Source organism: Stegodyphus dumicola, chromosome 3 (genome assembly GCF_044657685.1).
Source record: "Stegodyphus dumicola isolate Sdum_Otavi_A_Nest chromosome 3, ASM4465768v1".
NCBI lineage: Eukaryota > Metazoa > Arthropoda > Arachnida > Araneae > Eresidae > Stegodyphus > Stegodyphus dumicola.
In genome coordinates, this window is record NC_140770.1 from 228,921,125 (window position 1) to 228,946,831 (window position 25,707).

At 32.0% G+C, this 25,707-nt stretch overlaps 1 protein-coding gene across 1 annotated transcript in view; it reads right to left on the bottom strand.

The window, feature by feature from the left end:
• Mkk4 (dual specificity mitogen-activated protein kinase kinase 4) overlaps positions 1-25,707 on the bottom strand; it is a 97,691-nt gene that overhangs the window by 64,727 nt on the left and 7,257 nt on the right. The window contains exons 2-3 of the mRNA XM_035364318.2: positions 8,755-8,848; positions 2,554-2,617 (exon numbers count right to left, since the gene is read on the bottom strand). Of these exons, the coding sequence (XP_035220209.1) occupies positions 2,554-2,617; positions 8,755-8,848 (158 nt within the window). The remainder of the gene's footprint in view (positions 1-2,553; positions 2,618-8,754; positions 8,849-25,707) is intronic.

The following is a 25,707-nucleotide window of genomic DNA, read 5'->3' on the forward strand; positions in this document are numbered from 1 at the left end:
TTATAAAAGTGATGGCTAATAGATCAGTATCAATCAGGATAAGAAAAAGGTTCTAATACAGCTTAACGTATTAGAACTCGATTCCTTTTTTATCCTTTTCAAATCATTCAGGACTTCCCATGCAAATTCTACAAGCCATCAAGGCTCTAGAATTAGCATGGGAAGTCCTGATGATTTAACACACCTCTTGGTAACCACTTCACTTACTGTATAATCAGAATATTGGTTTTCACAGTATGGAAGGAATATGTACAGATTCTGAGCGTTCAGAGAAAAGATATGACATACTTAGTTTCTGGATTTGGAGTATGTTTTTAATCCAGTCACTTTAAAATTTGTCAATGAATCAAAAGATCCATGGATCAATACTAGGTGACAGAAACTGCAGTATTTGCTATTCTCATCAATAGATAGCATCACTATCATAATGAAATATGACGGCTTATGTAGTTAATTGTTAAAATTGGCTAATGAAAGTAAAACCTGTACACTACTAGAGGCATTAGAAATTCTCATACAGTCAAAAGTTGTTAATCCGGACTCGTCAGGACTTCGCCGATTCCGGATTATCGATTTTTCCGGATTATAGATCATCAGTTTAAATCTGGTAAAATGGCATGCAGAAATTATAAAATTAAAAATATGAAACCGTAATTTACGAAATAAAGAACAATTATGATCTAAAGTGTATCAAAATTTACAAAAAAAAAGCTTAATATTTATTTGTTTACTTTATTAAACATTTCTTTCAATGTAAGTTGTTTAAGTTGCTTCGTTTTTTATGTGATGATACATTCTCTTTAATTCTATAAACAGACATCATTTCTTGTTCAGTTATAAAGTTCTGCTGTTGAAGTCCTATAATTGCTGTGTCGAGAATACCCACTAATTTGTCAATCGAATTTTTTTCGTTTTCAATAACCTCCGTCACTTTCTTCGCTATCGGAAGCGAATTATAATGACGAGGCATTTGATTTAAATCATATCAAAGACGAAGTACATCGAAACAAAATACTACATTTAGTAAGCAATTATAAGCCAAATAAAATAAAAACATCTGCCCTGAAGATAAGGATAGTGCTGACAGATCAACTTCCACTTCATTGCGTGCCATGGCGTTAAAGATAAACAAAGTTTAGATAAACAAACGTTAAAGTTTAGATAAACAAAGGATATGCCTTTATCCATTTTTTGCAGCAATTCCACTTTTTGTTTAATGGACTCCGAAACATACTTTCGCTTTGTAAATCCATTACATATTAGTAAATATAAATCGGAAATTCTATTTGACATAATCGAAAGTTCTAGCTTACTTTTATAAAATTGCTCTAACAGTCTGCAAAAAATAATAAGCCGGATCCAATTCGAAGATTAAGGAACAACGCAATCTGCAACATTAACTGAAATAGATAATTAGATAATTTTAGTTTAGCTTATAACGTCCGTAACGCGCATTCGTGAACGTATTTTGTGCACGCGCACACGCAAATTCGCAGCCGTAGAGGTCTTACGTGCATGCGTCAACGCGACGCACGCACAGAAAGTTTGTAGCTTTGAGGTCCGGATTATGGGTGTCCGAATTAACGACTTTTGACTGTATTAGGTAATAAAAGCATTGGAAGAATCTATGTCTATAATGGTTTTCTTTAATCACCAAATGAAAAGAAACAATAGCTGTTATTCCTGAATCTATAAGGTCCTCACTTGGGTTAGCAAATATAATATGAAATATAAGAATATTTTCATCCCACAGAATACTGTAATATTGATTAGCTGCTTAATATCATAACACATAAATAAATGCCAGAGATTGTGATCTCTAAAAAGAATATTAATATATAAAAACATAGTGTAGTATCTGGTGACTGTTTGGTGATCAACAGAGCGTGGTTGGCACGTGTAGCTCTTCTCCAAGAAAGGTTAATGCAGTTTATGGGAGTTGCATGTTAGCCTCAGAAGAGGAAGGTAGTAGATTTATCTATGCTGCAATAGCGACGTACTGCTCTGATTTTACTATTATGCTTTGAACGATATTTTTTAATAAATGTTTGTTTCGTCTTGTTAAATGGTGCCTTATTGAACCACGAAGCCATTACACATAGTTCGCATAAGTAAAAAATCAGGATTAAATAATTCATGATAAACTTAAGTCACCAGAACTAATATATTTTTAATATAATCCTTAAAATGAATATTCCTTATATCATCATGAGAAAAAAAAAAAAAAAAATTCTGCTTAAGAACGTGACTGAAATTTTAACTACCAAAGAATGTAATTTGACTACAAAGACAAAAAAGCTCTAATCAGGTAAAGAATGTTACTTGAAATTTTAATGGATAAATATAATTTCACAAATGGTGTTTATCTGGAATGGGAACATTGATCTATGCTTCTTTTTATAAGAAGCTTCAAAAGATTTTTATTTCTTTGTTTCCTCCTCCTAAAGCATTTTGTTCAAGCTTTTGTAAAAATAATTCAGAAAGCATTACACATTTGGGTAATATATAATAAATCAATAGGCATTTTTTTGCTCATTTAGAAAAAGGACTTACAACTTCCGGTGATATTTTCAGCTTCCCAGAAGACTGAATACTGTGCGTAACCCATCCTCTTTCACTGGAAAAGAAATAAAATTTTACATGGAATTAAAGCTGATTAAAAAGTTAAATGCTGAAAAAAAAAATACCATATAATCTGTTTAAATATTAGAATCTCATACCTAAAATAGAGTATGGATTAAAGGATTTGGAGTTACACAATTAAATTAGGCTGACCAAAAAGAAAGGAGGGAAAAGGAAGAATGAGAGAGAAAAAATTGACAGGATTCAGATTTAATATTGCACCAGAGGGTTTGTTGAGGTTTCTATGCTCTTGCTAAGTTTGCAGTTTACCAATCTGCTCTTGGACTCACTCCTAATAACACAACTTTTTAACTTTATTATTACCCATCACTTTCTTTGCATTTATGCCTCATAGAAATTCAACAGCAAAATCACAAAATATTTAAAAGCAGCAAATCTTTAGAATTCCTGATAAAGTTTTGCCATACTATAAAAATATTATATAGCATTAAGATTTAGTGAAAACATCCTTTTATTTGTATTGCCATAAAATTGTTTCTATTCACTATATTATTTCTTTAAAACAACACATGGTGATAGAATATGGTGGCAACATCTTCTTATTTAAAAAGTGATATGGACAAAAATGTGCAAATTGAGACTATAGCACTTCTGCTAAAAAGCATTTTAGATTGTAGAAACTCTTAAAAACAGATATCGAGTATATAAACAATGTATTTAGAAAATAAACTATAACTACATTTTTCAAGTTACAAGAGTGTAAATAAAAATGATCGCCAAGTATACATGGCAATCATTTTTAAGAAATTAACAGACATAATTAAAATTAATAATTCAAACTAAGCATACTACCAATCTAAGAAACCTTTCAAAATTTCACTGTTAGCATAGTTTGTAATCTTGAAAACAAAATTGAAAAAAAAAAAAAAGCCTGGTAAAATATTTATAAGGTCTTAGAAGATTTAGACCAACCTAATACAAAATTACACACAAATCTAGCAAATATGAATCTTTATGGCTGAAAGTTACCAAAAATCCTCAGATCTAAATGGATTTGACTATGCAGTATGAATACATGACTAACACTATAAATGTAGCACTATTGTGAACATATGGTATAACACTACTATCATCAAATGGAAAAAAAATTTTTTTAATTGTGAATCCTTTATAGAGTGCTTACCAGCAGCCGAGCGGTAAAATCGTTGAACACTGGTAGTTCGGTCCGAGGTTCGAATCCGGCAAACGGGCCGGCTGCATGGGTGTTTTCGTGGATTTTCCCATGTGTAACATGTATACGAGACAGTTTCCCTTAGAAAGTCCTCCACGAAGGCATCCCTCCCTTTAAGCAGATAGCCCTCGCGGCTTTGCTGTAATTAAATAACCTAACCTTTAAAGAACATGAGTTTAACCCTTAAGTCACAGAGATATCCACAAAACATAATGCAACTCTATCTGCTATAAGTGGAACCAGGAAATGAAAACACCACAGAAGCATCAACAAGGCAGCTCAATAAAGTTAAAGCTCAGAGATTAGACCTGAAACACAATGTCAAATACATTCATTGCAAAGCTTTAACAACTGCAGTAAATGATCTCTCTCTGTCTCTCCTTGGAAGTAAAAGGCAAATTTTCCAGTACAGAATTGAATTTGACAGAATGTTTATTGTGATTTATTTTTTGTATAAGAAATAAAACTAATTCTCAATTAAGAAAAATCTAAAATCATATTAAAAAAGACATAGGCATTCCATCAGAACCATCTTATCAGGCATTCCATCTTATCAGAACGCATCTTTAATTCAGCAAACTAATATACTACAAGTATTTTTACACATTAGTTATTTCCCTGAAGCCCTTCGAAAAGATTTAAAGCTAATTTTCCAGAAAAATCCAAGGTTGGAATTCTGTTTTGCTAGTTGCTTCCTTGAAAAATATTGCCCACAATTAAATATTATAGCTGTAATTTACTTTTAGATTTCCAACTGTTATGATTTTACAAATAGTGACACTTCTTAATTCATTTATCAATTATTATGTTTAAAAGAAAGAGTAAACACAAGAGTTATCAGTGAACGGATACAGATTTGCAACAAACCAATTAGCCCCTACGTTTTTTAACCTTTCAAGCATTACAGGTTTAGCCCCGAAATTTCAAATTTTCTCAAAATGTAATGAATAAATGTTACTTCCTTGATTTTAAATAAAAAATTACCCTCTCACTTTGCACCTTGATTCCTTTTCTTCCAATACACATCCAACCCGAGATCGGAAATATTAAAATCTGGCAGAAATTTTCATGTGTTTCAATGAATACAAAAGATGCCCTTCTATACAGAATTTTATGTCCATAATTACTCATTAAGCAACTTCATAATCCATATCTGTATTAATTCATTGCTTTAATTCCTTACATCAGCTGTCATTTCACTTTCAAATGTATATTCTGTAATGAAGTCCAATTTCAAGCAGCTCGTACTCATTTAGCAGTCCAAATAAAATGTCTTTTATCCAGTTGTCATCTGCATAATGATTTGCCTCTTCCTTCTCACCATGCAGTTTCTGATGAACAATGATGGATTTCTCTTTTTCCAACTTCTGACCCATATGTTAAATGATACAAAATTCTCTCCTAGCATATAGTAAATTAGTGAAAATGTTCTAGAAATAGAAACACTTTTTAGTTTCACAACTTGAAACCATTCCAGAAAAGTAGTTTCAACATTTCTATTTTCTGCTTTTATTGTGCTTCCTTGAGAGATTTCCATTTTTATTAGTTCTTCATTAATTATAATTATTTGTTTAATTAAACTGCACAATCCTATTTGGAAAGCCTACAATTTAAATGAAGTTTTCCTTTGCATGCAGTTACCAAGAACATCAAACTCAAATTTAAAAAATGCTTCTTCCAGTGATTCAATCAAATTTCAAAACTTCACATTCTCAGACAGCAAAAAGATTACCCTTTGCTTATATTGTTGATCTGCCACTTCATTATTATAAGCATGACCAATACTTCTTAAGCTTTTCCTTCAGCTTACAATAATCATTTATTTTTTTATTCAATGACTATTAATATATGGTAATGTTAAGAAGCATTTTTTGAACGTTTTTATAACGCTCCACAAACATAATGTAGCTATTCCAAACAGAAAAGTCTGAATGTGGAAAATTTATAACAGCAAATAGAAAAGCTGTATTTCTACCTTGGTTATGTTCTGTTATCAGGACCGAATTCAGGAATGTATGTGTATATGTATGTACGTGTTCATGTATGCATGTCAATATGTTAAGTACAAATGTGTGTATATATAGTACATATACACATACTTACATGCACATGTCAATATATTCATACATTTCTGAATCCTGTCTCAATAACAGAATAGTAACTATACCTCCTAGCAACTGGTATATGAGAACGAGTCCCACTCATTTACAATGCTAGTAGAGCAGGGTTTCTCATGAGGATATTTCATAGTTTCAGGGCAGGGGAATGCAAGCATCCATTCATTTTGTTGCTCTGTCTATAGTTTATGGAAAAGAAAAAAACACGCCTTTATTCAAGTTTTGGAATTTATCAATATTTCTACACTTTTTGTCGTTTTATTAATAAAACACATTGAAAATAATCTAAATATATAAGTATTTTTCAAATTTGGAAATAGAGAAGGGAAGAACTTTTAGCACAAGGGAGCATGTGGCTTAAAAGATTCAGATACCCAGTTCTAGAGGACTGTTTTTGTCAACCTTCATACAAAAAAATTCTTTGTTCTTCTTTTAAGTCCCGTGCACACAAAGAACATGTTACACAAAAATACTGTCTCACATGTACAAACACCAGGGCAGAGCTTAGTTAAACCATTCAGTAAAATAAACACATGCTCAGGGCATCAAGAAAAAGAGGGCACCATGAAGAGGTGCTTAGGAACTTAGGGAAGGGGTACCATAAAAATTCCCATTACCATCTGACCATGAAATGTACGGTACAGCTAAACCAAGAAGGAAATGGTAAAAAAAAAAAAGCTGAAATGTATATAAGGCCATTAAAATCTTCTAAATGCTTAGGGCCTCTTGAAATGTTCATCCAGTTCTGGACCAGGGATAGGAAAATTTTGGTTAGACCCATTTTATTGAAGGATTATATACCCGAATGATAAAGCCATGGTTCATAATGTGTTAAATGGATGAACTGCAAAAAGCTTTGATAGATGCACACAGAATATTCTGCAACTGAAGAATCAGTGTTTTGTCAATATGAGTTTTTAAGCAGCAGAGAAGAGTTTAATAATTTGTGGTTTTTCTATTGATTAGTACACATTTGTACTGGCTCCAACAAATTTGAACACAATAAGTAATTGAGTTCATTAACCAGTGAGTTTAATATGTGGTGGGCATCATGCACTGCTCAAAACAATTAAAGGATATTGCGGTTTTAGGTGGATCTTGTGTCTGGGAAACTTTTTAGCTGATTGATACATGGTCGACAGACGTAGTAGATTATATGAGAATAAATTACACATGTTTGGCAGAAAAAAATGCATTTTATTGCACATTTGTGTACAAAAGGAAAAAAACACAATCTGTGCATATGCGGAAAAAAAAAAAGAATAAGAAAAGGTCTTTTCTTCGAAGGAAATCATTTTCAGTAGGGGGTATGGTTTCCACGGATGGCTAGCAACGTTGAACACCTTTGAGGCATGGAGTCAATGAGGCTATTATTCACGAGTTGGGGTATTCTGTCCCACTCTTCCAGAAGAGCTCTTTCCAGTTCTTGGAGAGTTTGTGGGCGTGGTTGGCGGCCAGCAACTCATCTTTCTAGAGCATCCCAAACGTGCTCTATTGGATTCATGTCTGGAGAACACGATGGCGATTCCATTCGTACGATTTCTTCCTCGAAAAGGAAATCCTCCACCAGGTTAGCACGATGTGGCCTGCAGTTATCATCCATTAAAATGAAGTCATCTCCGATTGCTGCAGCGTAAGGGACTACAATAGGTCTGAGGATATCATCCCTATATAGGCGACCAGTCAGAGGTTCATCTCGAATGATGTTGAGGTCTGTGTTGTGCCCGTCAATGGAGATGCCACCATACACCAACACTCCCCCACCGCCAAATCTGACACTTTCGTGCACAAACGCCGGATTATTCCTACTGCCACGGTCCCTCCAGATGAAAATACACTTATTATCAGGATGAACAGAAAAACGGGACTCGTCAGAAAAATGAACATTGCTCCATTCATTTGTCCTCCAGTTCACATGCTCTGTTTCCCACTCCCTGCGGTCGCGACGATGCCTTGATGTTAGTCTAACACATACCATCGGTCAGCGAGCATACAGACCTACACCATGGAGCCGGTTTCGGACAGTCTGAGTTGAAACCGTGGTGCCAGTAGCCGAGCGAAGGTGTTGTTGGAGAAGAGTAGCATTCATATTTCGGTGTCTCCGAGCCGTTAACACTAAATAACAATCTTCATTGGGCGTTGTTGCCCGTCTACGACCTTGCCCTGGTCTTCAGCTTGCACTTCCAGTTTCCAAAAAATGGTTCCAGATCCTGGAAATCACACTTTGTGACACTCCAATGGCTTGTGCTACTTTGGCTTGAGTTTGGCCCCCTTCTAACCTACCAACAACTCTCCAAGCTTCTGAATTGGTTAAATGACTTCGCTGAGACATCGTACTCATCAAAACAAAGCAGTAACTGAATGCCGATCATCCTTGTCTTCGTTGTCTTTTATTCAGTTGAAAGTCAAATTTCATTCTCTGCCGCTGAAGCAACGTTTTTGACGTCGAACTCAAAATTAGCATACTCCACACTTTTGAAAAATCAGAAAAATTTGCATTTGTGATTCTCTTCTTCCATTTTCGGCAAAAAAAAAAAAAAAAAAATTCGCTTATATCTTTATTTTATATAAAACTTACAATATCATTTAATTGTTTTGAGCAGTTTATTTTGAAGTTATTTTATTAATTCTCTCCCACTCTAATACTAGAGATATTATTAGTACTTGGGCATTAAAAAGAATCTTGTAACTATTTATGAATTCTTTATACAAAGAAACATAATCTCATTGAAATGCATATCACATATCAGATAATGTATTAAACAGCATAAAAATTCGTGTTATACTATTAAATAAAAATAACCATAAAAAATATATACATACACAGGAGGAGGATGGCAACCTGAGAAATTAGACAATGAAGCATTTTTCCTAGTGCAAGAACTGTTAAAGCTGAGTTTCAGACGATCCCTTTTCTCTACAAATAAAAAAAACTTTGAATATTAAACATGAAACTCATATTATAATTTTTTCCACATCCTTGGATGTATGTGTGTAGATATATAAGTCAGAGGGAAATATGTATATAAAAAAAAATACAATTTCAGCAATAATGTAATAAGTTGTGGATTTATTGATAGCAGAGATGTTGATCCATATTAAAGAGCAAACTTGGCAGCCAAGGCGGATTAAATATTCCTTTTTATTTCAATTGACATTTGTGGCCACAACTGGCACGCTCTAATCATACCTATTTCAAGTATATTGCATTTCTAATAGCTTTAAAGTATGAAGAGAAGCAGCAATATATCTAGGCTAAGGGGCAGAAAGCAAAGTGCATAGTTACCCAATATGGAGGCTTATTAAGAGAAGAGTTTTGGTTTAATTTCTGAATTAACTACATCATCATCATCATCATGTAAAAGCCAAATGTTATGGATTATTCTAGAAATGCTGCAATCCAGGGGAAAAATATTACTGTTTTTAGAATAGAGAGGAGAAATACCCAGATTAAAAAGAAAAATTAAGGGGCTTTTGCTCATTTAAATTATAATTTTAATTGATTTACATATATGGATGTGTGTGTATATATAAACTTTGTACACTCTATCCTTATGGATTTAATACTTATATACAAGTCAACAAAAATAACTCAATAGCACCATTTTCAGCCAATTTAAACTTTACAGCAGAGAAAAGGCCTTCACAACCAAAAATTCTTACCTACTATACATAAACCTAAATTAAAAGCACTATTCCAAAATTTATTTAATTCTGCCTTTCCTTCCGCCCCCCCCCCAAAAAAAAAACTTTTTAAAAAAACTTTGTCCTACATTCCTGCAACAACAAGTCCCTTCTACTCCTTGAAAAGTACATTATTTCAGAATACACAGATATACAAATTATTAAAGACCGAGTTTTATATTATTGTAAATACACATTCTCTAAAGCTAAAAAAACCTTAAAATTAATTTTCTGCATCCACAATTTAAACAATTACACTTATCCCACATTCTCTACAATTGTAAAATTTTCTTCTCAACAACTGATAACCTTACCAGTTATAGCATTTAAATATCAAAAAACCTTAAGCAGTTTGCTTACTAATCACTGTGAACTAAATGAACCACCAGAATGGTACTGAAAATTATCACAATTACTTCCCGTTGTTGATTCCTACCACCAACACATAATTACAGGAAACTTGGATATCATCGAAAACTTACAACTTTTAAAATTAATGAAATACGGAACAAAATACAGAGCTGTCACATACATCAATAAAAAATTTTGCTTTAAAAATATAGAAAATAACATTAACGAATTTATATTAAAGACTAGCTTGCAACTTAAGTTTACTTTTTGAAATGGAAGGATGAAGTATTTCAACAAATTAAACCCAAAATCAAACTTTTAAAATTTATTAGTATGTATTTTAAATTGATCCAAACTTTTATCTAGTGTTAAAAATTTAAAAACATAATTTACAATCACTAAAATAGATAAAGCAAATAATAATTTCAGTATTATTTGAAAATTTTACTACAAATTCTTCAAACAGAATTTAATAAAGTCAATATTTACCAACTAACACAGCTTAGACTACAATAACAAACAAAATTAATAAACTTCATATAAAACTCATCTTTCTATCATACTCAAATTTAACAGAATTGCTAACCTTTATGCTCTTCATAAGTTTCATAAATCCCCAATTAAATTCAAATTCACAGCAAATTGCACTAATAGTTACAAGAAAAATAGAGACTATGCATTTGCACAACAACTTGAAAAGATATGCAACTTAATTTTCACTACTTGTAACAGAGAACATTATTTTTCTTGGATTATCAATAATAACTTGGATGGAAAAAAATGGAAAAACTTCCTTCACTACACTATATTAAATAATTACATTAAATTTGACAATCAACTTTTTAAACAAGTAAAAGGAATAACAATAGAAGCTCATATGTCTAAGTATTTCTAAAATTTTTTGTTTATTCAAGAACATTAAAGAACAATTAAAGAGTTCTGAATACAGGTTTTGTTCTTTTTGACTATTTGAGTGAACAAAATTAGAATAATCTGCAAGACTTTTTTATAAATTTTTTAACAAATAGCCATTAATTTTTTTAATTTAATTTTCTTTTAAAATAAAAGACTAAATGTAAATTAACTATTCATCCTAATGGTCCAATCAGATTTATCAGAGGGTAATTAATTAAAACATTAAACAAGAACAATTAAAGAGTTCTGAAAACAGATTTTGTTCTTTTTGACTATTTGAGTGAAAAAAATTAGAATAATATGAAAGATTTTTTTACAAAAACTAAACCTATTCTTAAATGTATATATATATATATGTGCATATTATATACATATCTTACACGTATAATCTTAAATAAGTGTATAGATAAATAGACAGATATAGATTTACATATAGATATAAAATATGCAACTCAAAATTCTAATTTAAATTAGTAAAAGCACTGTAATTCTGCATTTTAATTTGTACCTTGCTGTTGCTTAGACATGTTGTTTGCCTCTGCTATCAATCATCCAATCTCTGAAAATGTATGCTATTGGCAGGTGCACATTACACCCATGACAATGTGTGCACCTGATTATGAACCTCAAGGCTTTCTTTATTCAGGAATAAAACTAAATTGAATCTACGACCATGTCAGCAAGTTTTCTTTTCCATTATGCACTATGAAGCCACCAGCTCTGACCAAGTTAACACAATGAGCCATCATTCTAACAACGCAATAAAACAACTTCCTAAATCCACTATTGGGAATAATTGCAATGGATTAATGATGGTTCTTTTCATTATATGTAATAACTTTTTTCACAGCATAGCTATAAGGATGACACTTGAAAAGAGTGGTCGTAAATTCAACATATAATTTTATTCCTTTATAGCTATGGGAGTGCTATGCACTCCACAATTTTATATAACTTACTACATCTTTAGACAATGGACATGACAGTGCAGAGATGAATAGCACATCTTAGCAAGAGCAGAGGCTAAGTGAAAAAGGGAGGAAAGTAAATGCATGTTCAGAAAAATAGTTAAAAGGTTCTTTAATTTGACTGCTGAAAAATATCAGCAATGCTATGCTTACATAAGATGGCATGATGTGGATTGATTTGGAAAGATTCATTCTAGAAAAATTAATATAAACAATTTTTACTTTTAGAATAGAAAAGAGATATTCAAATAAAAGTAAGGATTACAGGCTATTGCTAATTTAAGTTATAATTTTGAGTTAGACATTTTATATCTTGCATGTACATATACATTTATAAATGGATACTCCATTTTAGTAAATCCCTTATTAAGAAACAGTTTCTAAATCGTTAAAGTCTTAAAGCTGAAAAATCAATGCTCTCCCATTTAGCAAACACTCTATACTAAAAGACATAAGCTTTCATCCTAAACACATCTGCGAACCAGAGGCTCAGCTGTATATAAATTGTCTAAATGAATACAATATCATAAGACACTTCATAAATTACAGATATTCCAGAAATCCTTCGTAATCAGAATAACTTGATTTGAGTGAGGAAAAATGGGGCAAAAAACGAATATATGATATAACAATAAGCTGATTAAAATTTAGACTTTTTTAACATGCAAGTAATGTCTAAAAAATGTTTATATTAAAGTGTGATTCATTATTTCGTGATATTTTAATTAACTTATCGCTCTATAGCATGAAAATACTTTAACATATGATATATAAACAAATACATGTTCCCAACTTTTCATTAAAAAAGTACTAATAAAAAAAATTATAGTAAAAAAGCAATTTTCCTGTATTAGTAGACTACAGATTATCAGTACAATTTGGCTAGTTTCTCAATAATGAATAACTTCTTCTTTCATGAATAATTATATACTACTTTTCCAGAATTTCTAAATGTCTCCATTAAAACACTTTCTAATGTGAGATTTTAGCAGCTAGCATTCTCTTCAAAAACAGTCTTTTTTGGGGCTGATGAAACATTCACAGCAATTCTGCCATTGAACACTTTCTGAAAGAACTCTTTTCAGGTTTTTAAAATAATTTATTCTTCCTGAACCTCTTTAAACAAAATTTTTACCTTCGAATTTTATTTTCCTCCTAGGAAAATAGAATAAAATTGCAGATTTTCAAATAAGAACTGGGTAAGCATGGTAAACATGCCATTTTCTAGTATCAAAACTCCAACACTTGAATGGATATTTGGGTTTCAGCAGTGTCACAATGAATCAATAAGATACCTAACAATTAGAGATAAGCCACCTAAACGTTCCCAAGTGTTCTTGCCCTTCTTGGTTACTGAGTCAGACTCTCTTCGCCTTGTACCATACCAATACAGCAGTCCATACTGAGTGCTCGAATCCTAAATAAGAATTTCTTTGCGATTCACTAATAAAAATCAAGATGCAGCTAAGGCAGCTAGCCCTAGTCTTCTATACCAAAATTGAATAACTTAAACCCAATTGTTTGCAATCATTAAGCAGAATCAACCCTGATTTTGCACTGTAAATATCTGACAGTACTTCCACTAAATCTGATGTGGATACCATGACTTCCTTGTACAGCCCATTAAATTATATAATTTTTTGCTCCACTTCATTTACACATATTTTCTTGAGTTATTCTAACTTAATTAACAAATCTTCAAGGCAAGTTGAAAGTGTCACAAAAAATTACAAATTTTGAAATTAAATATCCTGGTCAATTTTGTTGTACGGAAGTCAAACTATTCTTATTTTTTCATAACCAAGTGTAAAACTTTCCCAAATATAAATAATACTGTATTAAAAGGTAAGTTTCCCTATTTGTACAAAATTAATTTTTTTTTTATTTGACTCTGCCAAAACATGAATATTTTTATCATTTAAAACACTTCTGTAATTGGAAACATATGATTATGGCCAACGATTACAAAAATAAAGGCTAGGTACAGACTTTTAAGCCTAGTAAGGGTGTGGGTATGTACACTACACAAAAAAAAGGGGGGCACAGTTCTATATCTGCCTTTTTACTGCCCCGATTGACGAAATGAAACTTACATTTTTAATGTCACGAAAGCGCGACTTAGGTTATATATTAGATTTAAATATAGCAGGGTTGACCAAACTTTATGTTAGTAAGAGCCGCACGTTTGAATTCAGGAATGTTCATGAGCCGCATTTAGATTTTCTAAAAGCCATAAGTTCATATTTACGTCATTATAGAAGTAGTGGAGGAGGTTATAAATAGAAAGAAATCCCTGATAACTTTGTAAAAAGAGTCTAAACTAATTAATTACTTCTTTTTGGACACTGAATAGTTTTAGTTTACCATATTTCATACATATATTTTATATGCACGAGCCACACAAATTGCCTGCGAGAGCCATATCAGACTCGCGAGCCGCACTCTGGCCACCCCTGATGGCATTGTTCTAATATAGGTATTTTGACACAAAATCGGACTTTTTCTAGAATAACATACCAATTTTTCTCCATATTTCCATTCTATGACTCCAATTATGCCAAACTACCAAGTTTTGTAAAAATCGCATGATTCGTTTTTAAATAATTAGCTCTCAAAATTTTAGCTCCTCGATGTTAATTGAGTTTGGTATATATTTATTAATCTCTCTTTTTGTATTAAATTTACTTGATTTTTCCTTTTCTATTTTGAAATTCAGGTTCATTCTAAATAAAATTCACCCATTTTTTATAATTTACTTTTTAAATTTATATTTTTAAATAACTTTTATAAATTTTTTGAAAAAAATTTTGAATTGCAATCTATAAAATTTTTACCATCACCTTAAAGTACACGTATTTCTAAGCATATCTGCAAAATATTACAGTTTTTTATTCAAAATTTCCAAAGATATACGTGATTATATATTGGCATGTTTTGAAATTTGGCATATTTGTTGAAAGCGATAAAACATCAAATGTGGTTTAGACACTTGGCTAAAATTATTTGAAATTAAGAACGAAAAAACTATTTCTCCTGTTCATGCACAATGTAAAATGTAGGAAAGAGGTGCGCTTTTTTTCGCTCCAGCATAATGGAAGGTCAAGGAAAACTGGTTGCCATATAATAAGAAGTGCACCAAGTAAATTATTCTTGGCACAAACTGAAAAAATTATGCCAAGATAAATTTTTGAATTTCTCCGAAAATTTCGCACCAAATTTTACAAAATTTAATATCTAAGGATAATTTAAGTCGTAGAATATGGAAAAAAATTTGAATGTTACTTCAGAAAAAGTCTTATTTTGTGTCAAAATACCTAGGTTAATACAATGGTATATATAAATCTAATATATACCCTAAGTCCTGCTTTAAAGACATGAGAAGTGCAATTTGAATTTTGTCAATCGAACCGATAGTACGGGAGATGTAGAACTGTCCAATTTTTTTTTAATAAATTTTTACCTTCGCTGTGTTATCATCTGCTACTTTACTTTAGCTGCATTTAAATTGAATTGCCTAAAACTGAGAAAGTTTGTTTAATGTTTATTTTCACAATGTTTTTGAGCAAATGTTGACAGTTTGGGTCATGTCCCAGCTTTGAAAAATATATATATATAAATATAAATTTTTTATATTAATCCTCTTAGAAAGAATGTTTTAAGTAGTAATTTCCTCTCGTGTTTGAGATTATATAAAATCATCTTTCTTAATATGGAAATTACTAGGCTTAAAAAGTCTAAATAATATGATTTTGATTATTAATAATTCAAAATAATATGATTGTTTGCACTCGATATAAGAATTGGGTCACTCAGTGGTACAGGATATGTGTTGCTGGAATGATTTATTTCTTTCTCATTTAACAAAAATATTTTAATTCAAATATTTTGGACTTTGGTTTAAACTTTATTTATAGTTAAAATGTCTAGAGAATGAAAAGCTGTCTTCAGCTGAAATGCATTTGATGCAACTGATATTTTTAAAAATTTCACAAGGATGCAAAATTTATGGAAGTGTAACAATCGAAAAATCTCAATTTTCTTGTGTCAACACTGAAAACAAATGTAGAGGGAAAGAAGGAAATTAGAGGGGGGAAAGCAAAAATTTAAAATGGAAACTACGTCAAAGAAGTTGGGTGTTCAAAGAGAAAAGACTTGGACGTGTACACCAGCAAATAGGCAGGGCCGGATAAAGGGCGATTGGAGCGATTTGGCCCAGTCAGGCCCCGCGTTACCATCAAAATGAACAAAAAAAATTTTGAAATTTAAAGCAAATTGCTTTTGACAATAATGGATAAAATATGAATTATTCAAACAATTAAAAATATATTTATTTTAAGTTCGCTTTGCTGGGTGAGATTTATTTATTGTTTATTATTATATAATATATACTTTATAATATAGAAAACTGATACCGTAAAAGTTCATGACAAATGTATTGAATTTAATTGGTATAGTCCTATATTAGAAAGATTTTGCACTACGTACGTGAACTACTTTACGTGTGTTAACTACTATGCAGGTATATGCACGCGCAACTAGTTGCGCAACCGTACCAGCTGGTGGTAGGTGTATAGCCAGTTGTGGATGCATAGCTAGTATCAAATGTCAATTGTTTCTTGCATTTGTAGTTCGCTATTCTTCTAATCGTTATAATTATTAGCATCGTATTTTGTAACTACAATTACTAATTGTTGAATAAGGTAAATACTAATTATATTACATAATCTTTATTAACAAAAAATTATTTTTAAAATTAAAAATGGATACCTAACCTATAATTTTATCATCAGATGTCGAATCCACTGAAACGAGAAAGAGAACACATAAAAAATCTAAAAATCATTTGGTAGCTATGCTTAAATGTACAGAGCTTCAAAAAAGACTTTCTGCTGAGCAAACAATAGATAATGTTCTACAGAAGATATTGAACCAAGAAAAATTTGTTTGTATAAGATATTTGAAAGGGGCCCCGTAAAGAGGAGAGGAGCCCTGCAAAAACAATTCCAATCGGGCCCCGCATCTATTCGATCCGGGCCTGCAAATAGCAGCAATTGAGTTAGTGCTAACGGAAAAGACAAAAACGATATCATTACAGATTAAAGTGAAGAATGACTGGTTTTCGACTATATGGTTGTATAACTTTAAATTATGTGATAGAACATCATATCATATCATTAATGGCACATCCCATGATTTCTTAGTCGAATTATTTGCAGATTCAGAAATTTATCCAGTGACGTATATGGATATGATCTAAAGATATTTTCCCTCTTGATGAAACCAGTCTTTCCTTTTATCTCATGCCTTTAAAATATCTATACTTCACGACAAGCTAACCTGAGAACACATACAAGGCTAGAACGACCTTTTCACAGCTTTTCACCCTGTTCTTCAAGTTATCCATACATGGCAAACTGCCTGCGGAGATTCAATTTCTTTAATGCGCTGCACATTTGGCGACTTCTTGCCAAATCCAGCGTATTTAAAGAACAATATTTTTATGCAATAAAGCTGCAATTGAAATTTATAGTTCATTGTAGTGTAAAATGTAGGGCATGTTATTCCTTACCTTAATTTGTATGAAAATTTTCGCTATTATCTAAATGTGACGTATACGAATTTGATGACATTTAAAACCCGAATCGTTACTTAAAACTTGAAACAGAAGAGCTAACAATGCATTCTTTACAGTTTGGGTCAAATTTTTTTCCGTTCACTTAGATATAGAACATATAAATTTTGAAAATCAGGTAGTAAGTTATTTTCTATTAATTTTTAAAAATTTATGCAGCTCTTTGCTTCCAAAGCAGTGGACGATGGGAAAATTTTTGATTTTTGTTTTTTAAAGACGTTAATTTGATTTTAATTTGTGATTGTTTAAAAAACTCTGAACTATTAGATAGCAGACATTATAAAAATTGTATCCTGTATTAATTGTACCCTAAGACAGGCCCAGATAATCATCCTTTTACAGTAAGTTTTATCCTATCTTTCTGATTACTGTTTAAAATAAAAAATAAAATAAATAAAAAGGCTGAAAACTGAGATCTTCAGATTGCAGTCTAACTACTAAAGAGTTTACCATTAAAAATTTTAAGGCATTAGAAAAATATTAAAACTTTAAAATTGTGACACAAACATAAAAATCAAGAAACAAATGTTCTTATACCAAGTTTATACCAATCAATTAAAATATAACATTAAAAATGTCTTATATTAGTTACAACAAAGTGCAAATTTTCATAAGAACTAAAAAAGTATTTAAAAAATTTTAATTTTAAAGAAGTGTGTTTATTGCTTTTAAGGCATTTACCATATTAATTAACGACTGTTTGCTTGTATTTAAAAGACAAAGTTTTTATGCTTTGACAAATAAAACGTCTATCGTTATCGGATTTATTAGGAAAATGCTCTTGTAATCTGACAAAAACTATACATTACGATAATCTTAGTGGAACTGTGCAGTAGTTTTCCACCTCTACGAGCTTGAAAATTATACACATATGTAGAAGATGAAGCAGATACCATAACAATAGTTTTTTCCTCCTCTCAGTCAGTGAATGAATGCTTTAATTGCTTTTCTCCTCAAGAGTGGAGTGAGGTCGGGGTTGCTGGAATTTGAAGTTTCACCAATAATGCCAAAAAAAGGGGATGTCTTCCTGCTGGTCATCGAATGATTGATGGATAGAATGTAATCTATTATTTCACACATTTTTTCCCCTTCCATTCTCTTTATTCAACAGTATTCATATTTCACAGCATATTTTTTACAATATTACTTCTCGAAATGGTAGAACTATATTCTATAAGCGGACGCATACACTTTCTACTATATTCAGTGTTCTCAAGTTAGGTTGACTTGCAGTATAGTCACTAAAGACTGATAAAGGGCTCTGACCAAATACAGTACAAAGTCTTTAATCTGGAATGATCTATAATCCGGACCTCAAAGCTACAAACTTTCTGCGCATGTGTAAACACATAATGCATTTACGCATGCACATAACACCTTTACGCATGCGCGTTTAATGTATAACAGACGGTATAAGCTAGGCTAAAATTATCTAATTATATATTTCAGTTAATGTTGCAAATCGCGTTGTTCCTTAATCTTTTAATTGGATCCAGATTATTATTTTTTGCAGACTGTTAGAGCAATTTTATAAAAAGTAAGCTTGAACTTTCCATACCTGCCAACCTCTAAAGATAAAAATTCAGAAGATTTCTCCCACAAATTCAGATTTCTCCAAAATTCAGAAGATTTCTCCAAAATTCAGAAGAACACGAAGAATTAATATCATGGTTTGATATTAAAAAAATAACAATTTATACAAATAGAAAAAAGAAAATTGTACTTACATTAGTAAATCTCAATTAAGTAGTAACTAAAAAATTTATTAGGAAACATAAAACAAGAACTTTATGTTACACAAAAAAATTATTGCAATGAATTTAGAGTGCATTTTTTGGCTTTAGCCAAAAATTCTTTGGAAAATTTCTTGTCATAACAATTAGTTTCCTCATAACATTTAGCAATTAAAATGTTTTCTAGAGTTTTTGGTGAAATTGAAGAACGAAACATAGTTTTGTTTTTCTTCACATCACTGAAGACTCTCTCGCACTCAGCATTACTGTGTGGAATTACGAGAATAGCACATAAAACTCTTGCTAGTTTATCATATTTTGTGTTCCATCAGCTCTTTTTATTCTTTTTATGGTACCAACGAGGACATCAAGTCTATCTTCTCTAGAACTGGCAAAGTCTTCAAACTGTGCAGCAGAAAATGGGTTCTGTAGTTCATCTAAAGCATCATTATGGCATTCATTTTCTTTAATTGTTAACAAAAATGGAAATTTATCAATAAAAAAACGAATCTTTTCAAAAGATGAATTTCCAATTTGTTTCAAATTTGCCACTTCAGCATTTAAAAGAACTTCATTTTGCAAAGGAAACTTCCTTACAATGTAATCACAGGCTGAGTACTTTCTAACACATTGAAAAAATTCTTTTTTCTCATGATCTTTCAAAGAATTTACAAGTTCCCTGGTTTGATTTCCAATTATAAGATCATTGTCATCCTTTTGATTTGCCAAACTATTATAGGCAACACGAATCAACACATTGTTTTTCACAACGGACGGTTTTACAAACTTAGTATAAAGTTCTTTCAAAAGATCATTAAGAATTTGGATAAGCAGGGGAGATTTTGGCGCCCACAAAGAAAAGTGTGGGAGAAGAAACAAGTTCAGCGCATTGGATTAGCTGTTTAAGCGGCGAGTTGGGAGAAACCGCAGGTTACTGGATTTGAAGTAGTCGGTAGTTGGCGATAAAACACGATGCAATTGCAAAAATCGCTGAATTGGCGAAAAATTCTAAAATTTCGACAAAAATCACTAAAAACACTTGAAAAAGGAAAAAAAATCGTAAAAAATGGATTACGATTGTAAAATCGTAAAGACAAACGCATTTTCGTAAAAATTATGAAAAATTCGTAAAAGTTGGCAGGTATGACTTTCGCTTATGTCAAAAAGAGTTTAGGATTCTGGAGCTGCCAAAGGATCTACAAAGTGAAAGCATGTTTCAATGTCCATCAAACAAAAAGTGGAATTATTTTAAATGCTGCAAAAAATGGATAAAGGCATATCTTTTGTTTCTCTAACCATTCCGAAATCTGTTTATCAGTTTCACACTGCTGGGGGATGGGGGGGGGGGGATCGCGGCTGTTTATCTAAACTTTAACGTTTGTTTATCTAAACTTTGTTTATCTTTAACGCCGTGGCGCGCAATGATCTGGAAGTTGATCTGTCAGCACTGTCCTAATCTTCAGAGCAGATGTTTTTATTTTATTCGGCTTATAATTCCTTACTAAATGTAGTATTTCATCTCGATGTACTCCGTCTTTGATATGATTTAAATCAAATTCCTCGTCACTATAAATATCACAAATACACATCAAATAGTTTTCTGGTTGCAATTTTCTAATTTCGACTATGCGTAATGTGTGCTTTACGCATGCGCGCGTTGTAAGAAATGTTTAATAAAGTAAAATAAATATTAAGCTTTTTTTTTTTGTAAATTTTGATACTCTTTAGATCATAATAGCTCTTTATTTCATACATTACGGCTTCATATTTTTAATTTTATAACTTCTGCATGCCACCTTAGCAGATTTAAATTGATGATCTATAATCCGGAAAACCCCCTAATCCGGAATCGCCGAAGTCCCGACGAGTCGGGATTAAAGACTTTGTACTGTACTGATGAAATGGATTGAACTGAATTGTTCAGTTACGACAAAGCAGGGCTATCTGCCTAAAAGGAAAGATGTCCTCGTGAAGAACTTTCTAAGGGAAACCAGCTCGTATACATGTTACACATGAGAAAAACCACAAAAACACCCCTCCAACCCCTGCAACCTGTTTGCTGAGATTCGAGCCCCGGAGCAAACTACCAGTGTTCAACGACTTTACCGCTTGGCCGTTTGTGGGCCCTTTTGAAATGGAAGGCGATAACTTTATTTAAAATTAATGCCAGAAATACCAAGATGTTTTGAAAAGTTGAATGTTTTTTTTAATAAACTTGCAGAATGCCTGAAGAAAAAGAACAAGCTATTAAAAAGAAAAAAAATTTTTTTGCATAAAATTTAGTATTTTTTTTAATTAAAAATTTTCTGATTTTATGATATTTGATTCTTGCGATTTCAAAAATAAAATATTTGACCAAAATATGAATAACATTTTAAGAAATTAAATGTAGGATAATAAAATTGTGTAAAGCAATGGGCACAATGATGAAACTGTTTAAAACAATGTATGCAAGTCATTCTAAATTAAAATGTTGGATAAACATCTCTTATTTATATCTTTTCTGAACGAACATTGAAAGGCGTGTTAACTGTGCTTTACTGTACTTTCTCTTTTAATATATGCACTTTTCAGATGCATCACAGTATGGGTCACAGAGTATTCTTCTGAAAGTAATGCAATTGAAATAAATAAAATCAAATTCTCAAAAATTTATATTAATAAATAAATTTAAAATGTGCAGTTTGAATGAATAAATAGAAAATTTTAAAATAATTATATGAAGAGACAATGCAACACAAACAATTAAAATAAAAGTCTACAAATTTAAAAATTACTTAAAATAATAACTATGACTGAAAAATACAGTGAAGAAAACTATTTGAAAAAAAAAAAATAAACGATGCACCTTTTATTTAAACTAAGCAGTTTGAATGAGTAAATAGAAATTTTTAAAACAGTTATTTGAAAGAAACCATGCAACTTAAACAAAATAAAAATAAATAAAATTAAATTAAATAAAATAAATAAAATAAAATTCGAAAAAGGAAAAAAAAATATTTAAAATAATAACAATTATATTTTTTTTTTCCAATGGCAGATTGTGAACAGTTACAATGTAACACAGTCCATTAATCTATACAATGCCAGATGTGGCGGTCTCTTTATTATGGAGGCACCTAATACGTGGGCCACCATCGCCTCCAATGAAGGGACAGGCCTTTTCCGAGATTCGAACCCAGGCCCTTTGGTATCACAGTAAGGCTTCCCTAACCACTATACCGTCTGGGTAGCTTAAATAATATAATGTTCTTTATAATATATTTTTAATTATAATTATAATAATACAATTATAATTAAAAATGTAATATAAAGAGCATTATTTGAAAGGAAGAATGTTGCAGCTTTTTATCCGCTCATGCACAATGTAAAAAGGGAAAGGAAAATAGGTTGTCGTGTATTAAAAAGTTTGCCAAGTGAACTATTCTATTATCTTGGCACTATCTTTTCTGTTTGCGCCAAGATAAATATCTAAATTTCTCCGTAAATTTCCCACCAAATTTTACAAAATTTAATATTTAGGCATAATTTGAGTCGTAGAATTGAAATATGCAAAAAAATTACATATTATTTCTGAAAAAAACCCAAATTTGTGTCAAAATACCTATGTTAGAATAATGCTATATATAAATCTAATATATATCCTAAATCGTGCTTTCGAGACATGAAAAACACAGTTTCAATTTCGTCACTCGGCCCAGTAGAACAGGAGATATAGAAATGTCCCAAGTATTCCCCCCCCCCTCACAGTGCACAATTTCATTGAAATATGCACAATTACAATACTTGTTTTACTTCATACACGGGAATAAAAAGAGGCTTTGCCATTGTGAAGGGTTATAGCTAGACAATAGATCTTTGATAGAACCATTTACATCAATGTTTTTCACACTACGGCCTGCAGACTACAAATGGTCCTCAAAAACTGGCCTTGTGGTCTTCATATCTCCCACAATTTTTTTAATTAAAATTAAATTCATATTAAACTAAAACTAAAAATATCAGAGTTTGGATTTGTAATTGGTTGCCACTTTTTCTCCCAAGACTGATATATTTTTTAATTTATTACCAGTTACCTATGAACTACTCACTCTACAATAAGGATTATCCAAACTCTAATAGGCTTAAATTATTAAAAAATTATACACTCATGAAGCCATGTCATTATGCCCATCCCCACATTTTTCAATGAACTCGTTTGGATTACATCGAGGGCACACGATTAAGTGGGAATGGTATTTAGGTGCTACTGGAAAAGGTAAGGAATCATTCATGCACTTACTTTTCCAAGTGATGGGAAAGGCCACTGATCTAAGTTAATTTGATAGAGGACATATTGTAATGGTCCGAAGACTCGGAACGAGTATCCCCAAAATTGCACAAGTGGTAGGTCTTTCATGATTTACCATTGTTGGTATTTATGGAAAATGAATAAATAATGGTTAAACCCACAGTAGATGCCAAGGTGTTGGAAGTCCATGTGTGATCAAAGAAAAAGGACATCAGAGACTGTCCCGCTTGGTACAGCAAAATCAGCACGGGACAACCGCTCAGCTAACAGCCTAATATAATGCAGATCCAAGTGCAAGTGTTCCAGAACAAACAGTTCAGTGGACACTGTTGAATATTGGGACTGCGCAGCAGACGTCCCACTCATTGTCCTCTGATGACCAAGCGTCATTATCAACTATGCTTATAGTGGGCCCGGAACTTCGAGATTGGACAATGGATAAGTGAAAGACAAATGCCTGGTTGGATGAGTCATGATTTCTCATTCACCACTTCAATGGTCATAGCAGGATACACTGCCTTTCCAGGGAAACAATTGCTCGCTCTCCCCCTTTCCATATAGCAGGTCATACCACAGACTGGTAGTGGTGGTATTATGCTTTGAAGGAAGTTCTCATGGGTGGCTCTGGGACCCTTAGATATGGTAGAACAGACCCTGAAAGCTGCGGACTATCTGAACATAACTGTGGATCAGCTGCACCCTCACACTGCAAGTGTCTTCCAAACTTGAAATGGAATCTTCCAGCAGGGCAACGCCTCATGTCACAAGGCTCGAACTGTGTTACAGTGGTTCGAGGAGCATAAGGATAAATTCCAGTGAATGTCCTGGCTACCTAACTTGCCAGATTGTAACCCAATAGAGCAGATTTGGAATGTCATGCAGCAGCTCAGAGCTCAAAAACCATGTCGGAATATCTCAACTTTGCATAACCTGGCCCCAGCCATCTACAAAGAACTTGTGGTATCTATGCTAAGGCGAGTTGCAGTTGTTTTCCAGGCCAAAGGCTATGCACAGTGTTGTTGAGTAGCTAGTCATGTTTTGACTCTTCAGTGTATATACCAGACATGGCCAAACTGTGGATTGGGAGCTACTTGCGATCCTTTGCCATCTGAAATGTGACTTGTTTTGAATAAATATAGTTTAATTTTTTAATACAAATGGATTTTGAAATAGAAATCCTACAGTGTTACATTTCTTTATTAATCGCTAATTTAATTTCTAATATTATGTATGTAAAAATTTGATAGATTTCGAACTATCCACTGCTGGCTTATCTTCTAAGCAACAAATACATAAAAAAATTACAAATAATTCCATTTCTGGTAATTACTATTATGTTACTTTTTGAACAGGTTAATGGTCATCGGAATACACTAATGCAATGTTAATCTAAAACACAATGCTAATATTTTTTACTTATTCTCCCTAATATTTATTTTCTCAAGATAATTTTACTTCAGTATCTGCTTACATTCCTGTGTGATCCCATTGTTCCCAATAGTTATGATCCAGCTGGAAGGTTTGCTATTCGTTGTAGTGTATTACTTTTATTAAGTCCTTGAATGGCATAAGTAACTGCTGAAGAAATCTATTTTGCCTTGCCATCCATATAGAGCTCTTTTAATCTGTGGAAGAATTTTACAAGGATTTTATTTTTGGTGGAGTGAACCTTCAGCCTCTTACTTGTTAGAAGACTTGTATCAATCTTCTGCGGAACTCCTTCAGAATCAATTTCCTATTCCTATTAATTGGTAATCCTAGGCAGAGATCATAATTTATTTCATCAATGGTTGTATATGCCGAAATATTTGGAGTCGTGGAAAGAATCACTGGTTTGACAACAATTTAAATTTTAGTCAAAATGTTTAATTTCTATTTTATCAAATACTGTTATTCCAGATAGAGATCTTTCACCTTAATCATCAAATTTTCATATCAATAACATTGCATCAAGCAATGAGGGATCAACAGAACAAAAAGTCTCTCTTTTCCAAACTTTCTGCCATTATCGTCATATTGATATTAGTAAAGTCTCGTTAGCTTGTGATATTTTCTCGTATTTTTCGATTTCTTGTTTGATAACCTTTTTCTCTCTACCTCGCACTAGATTAGAGGCATTTTGCTTCCACGCTTTATCTAAAACTGTTCAGCCTTTAGTACTGCCACACTGCAGCTGCACCAGTTGTCCCGGCTCTAATGCCA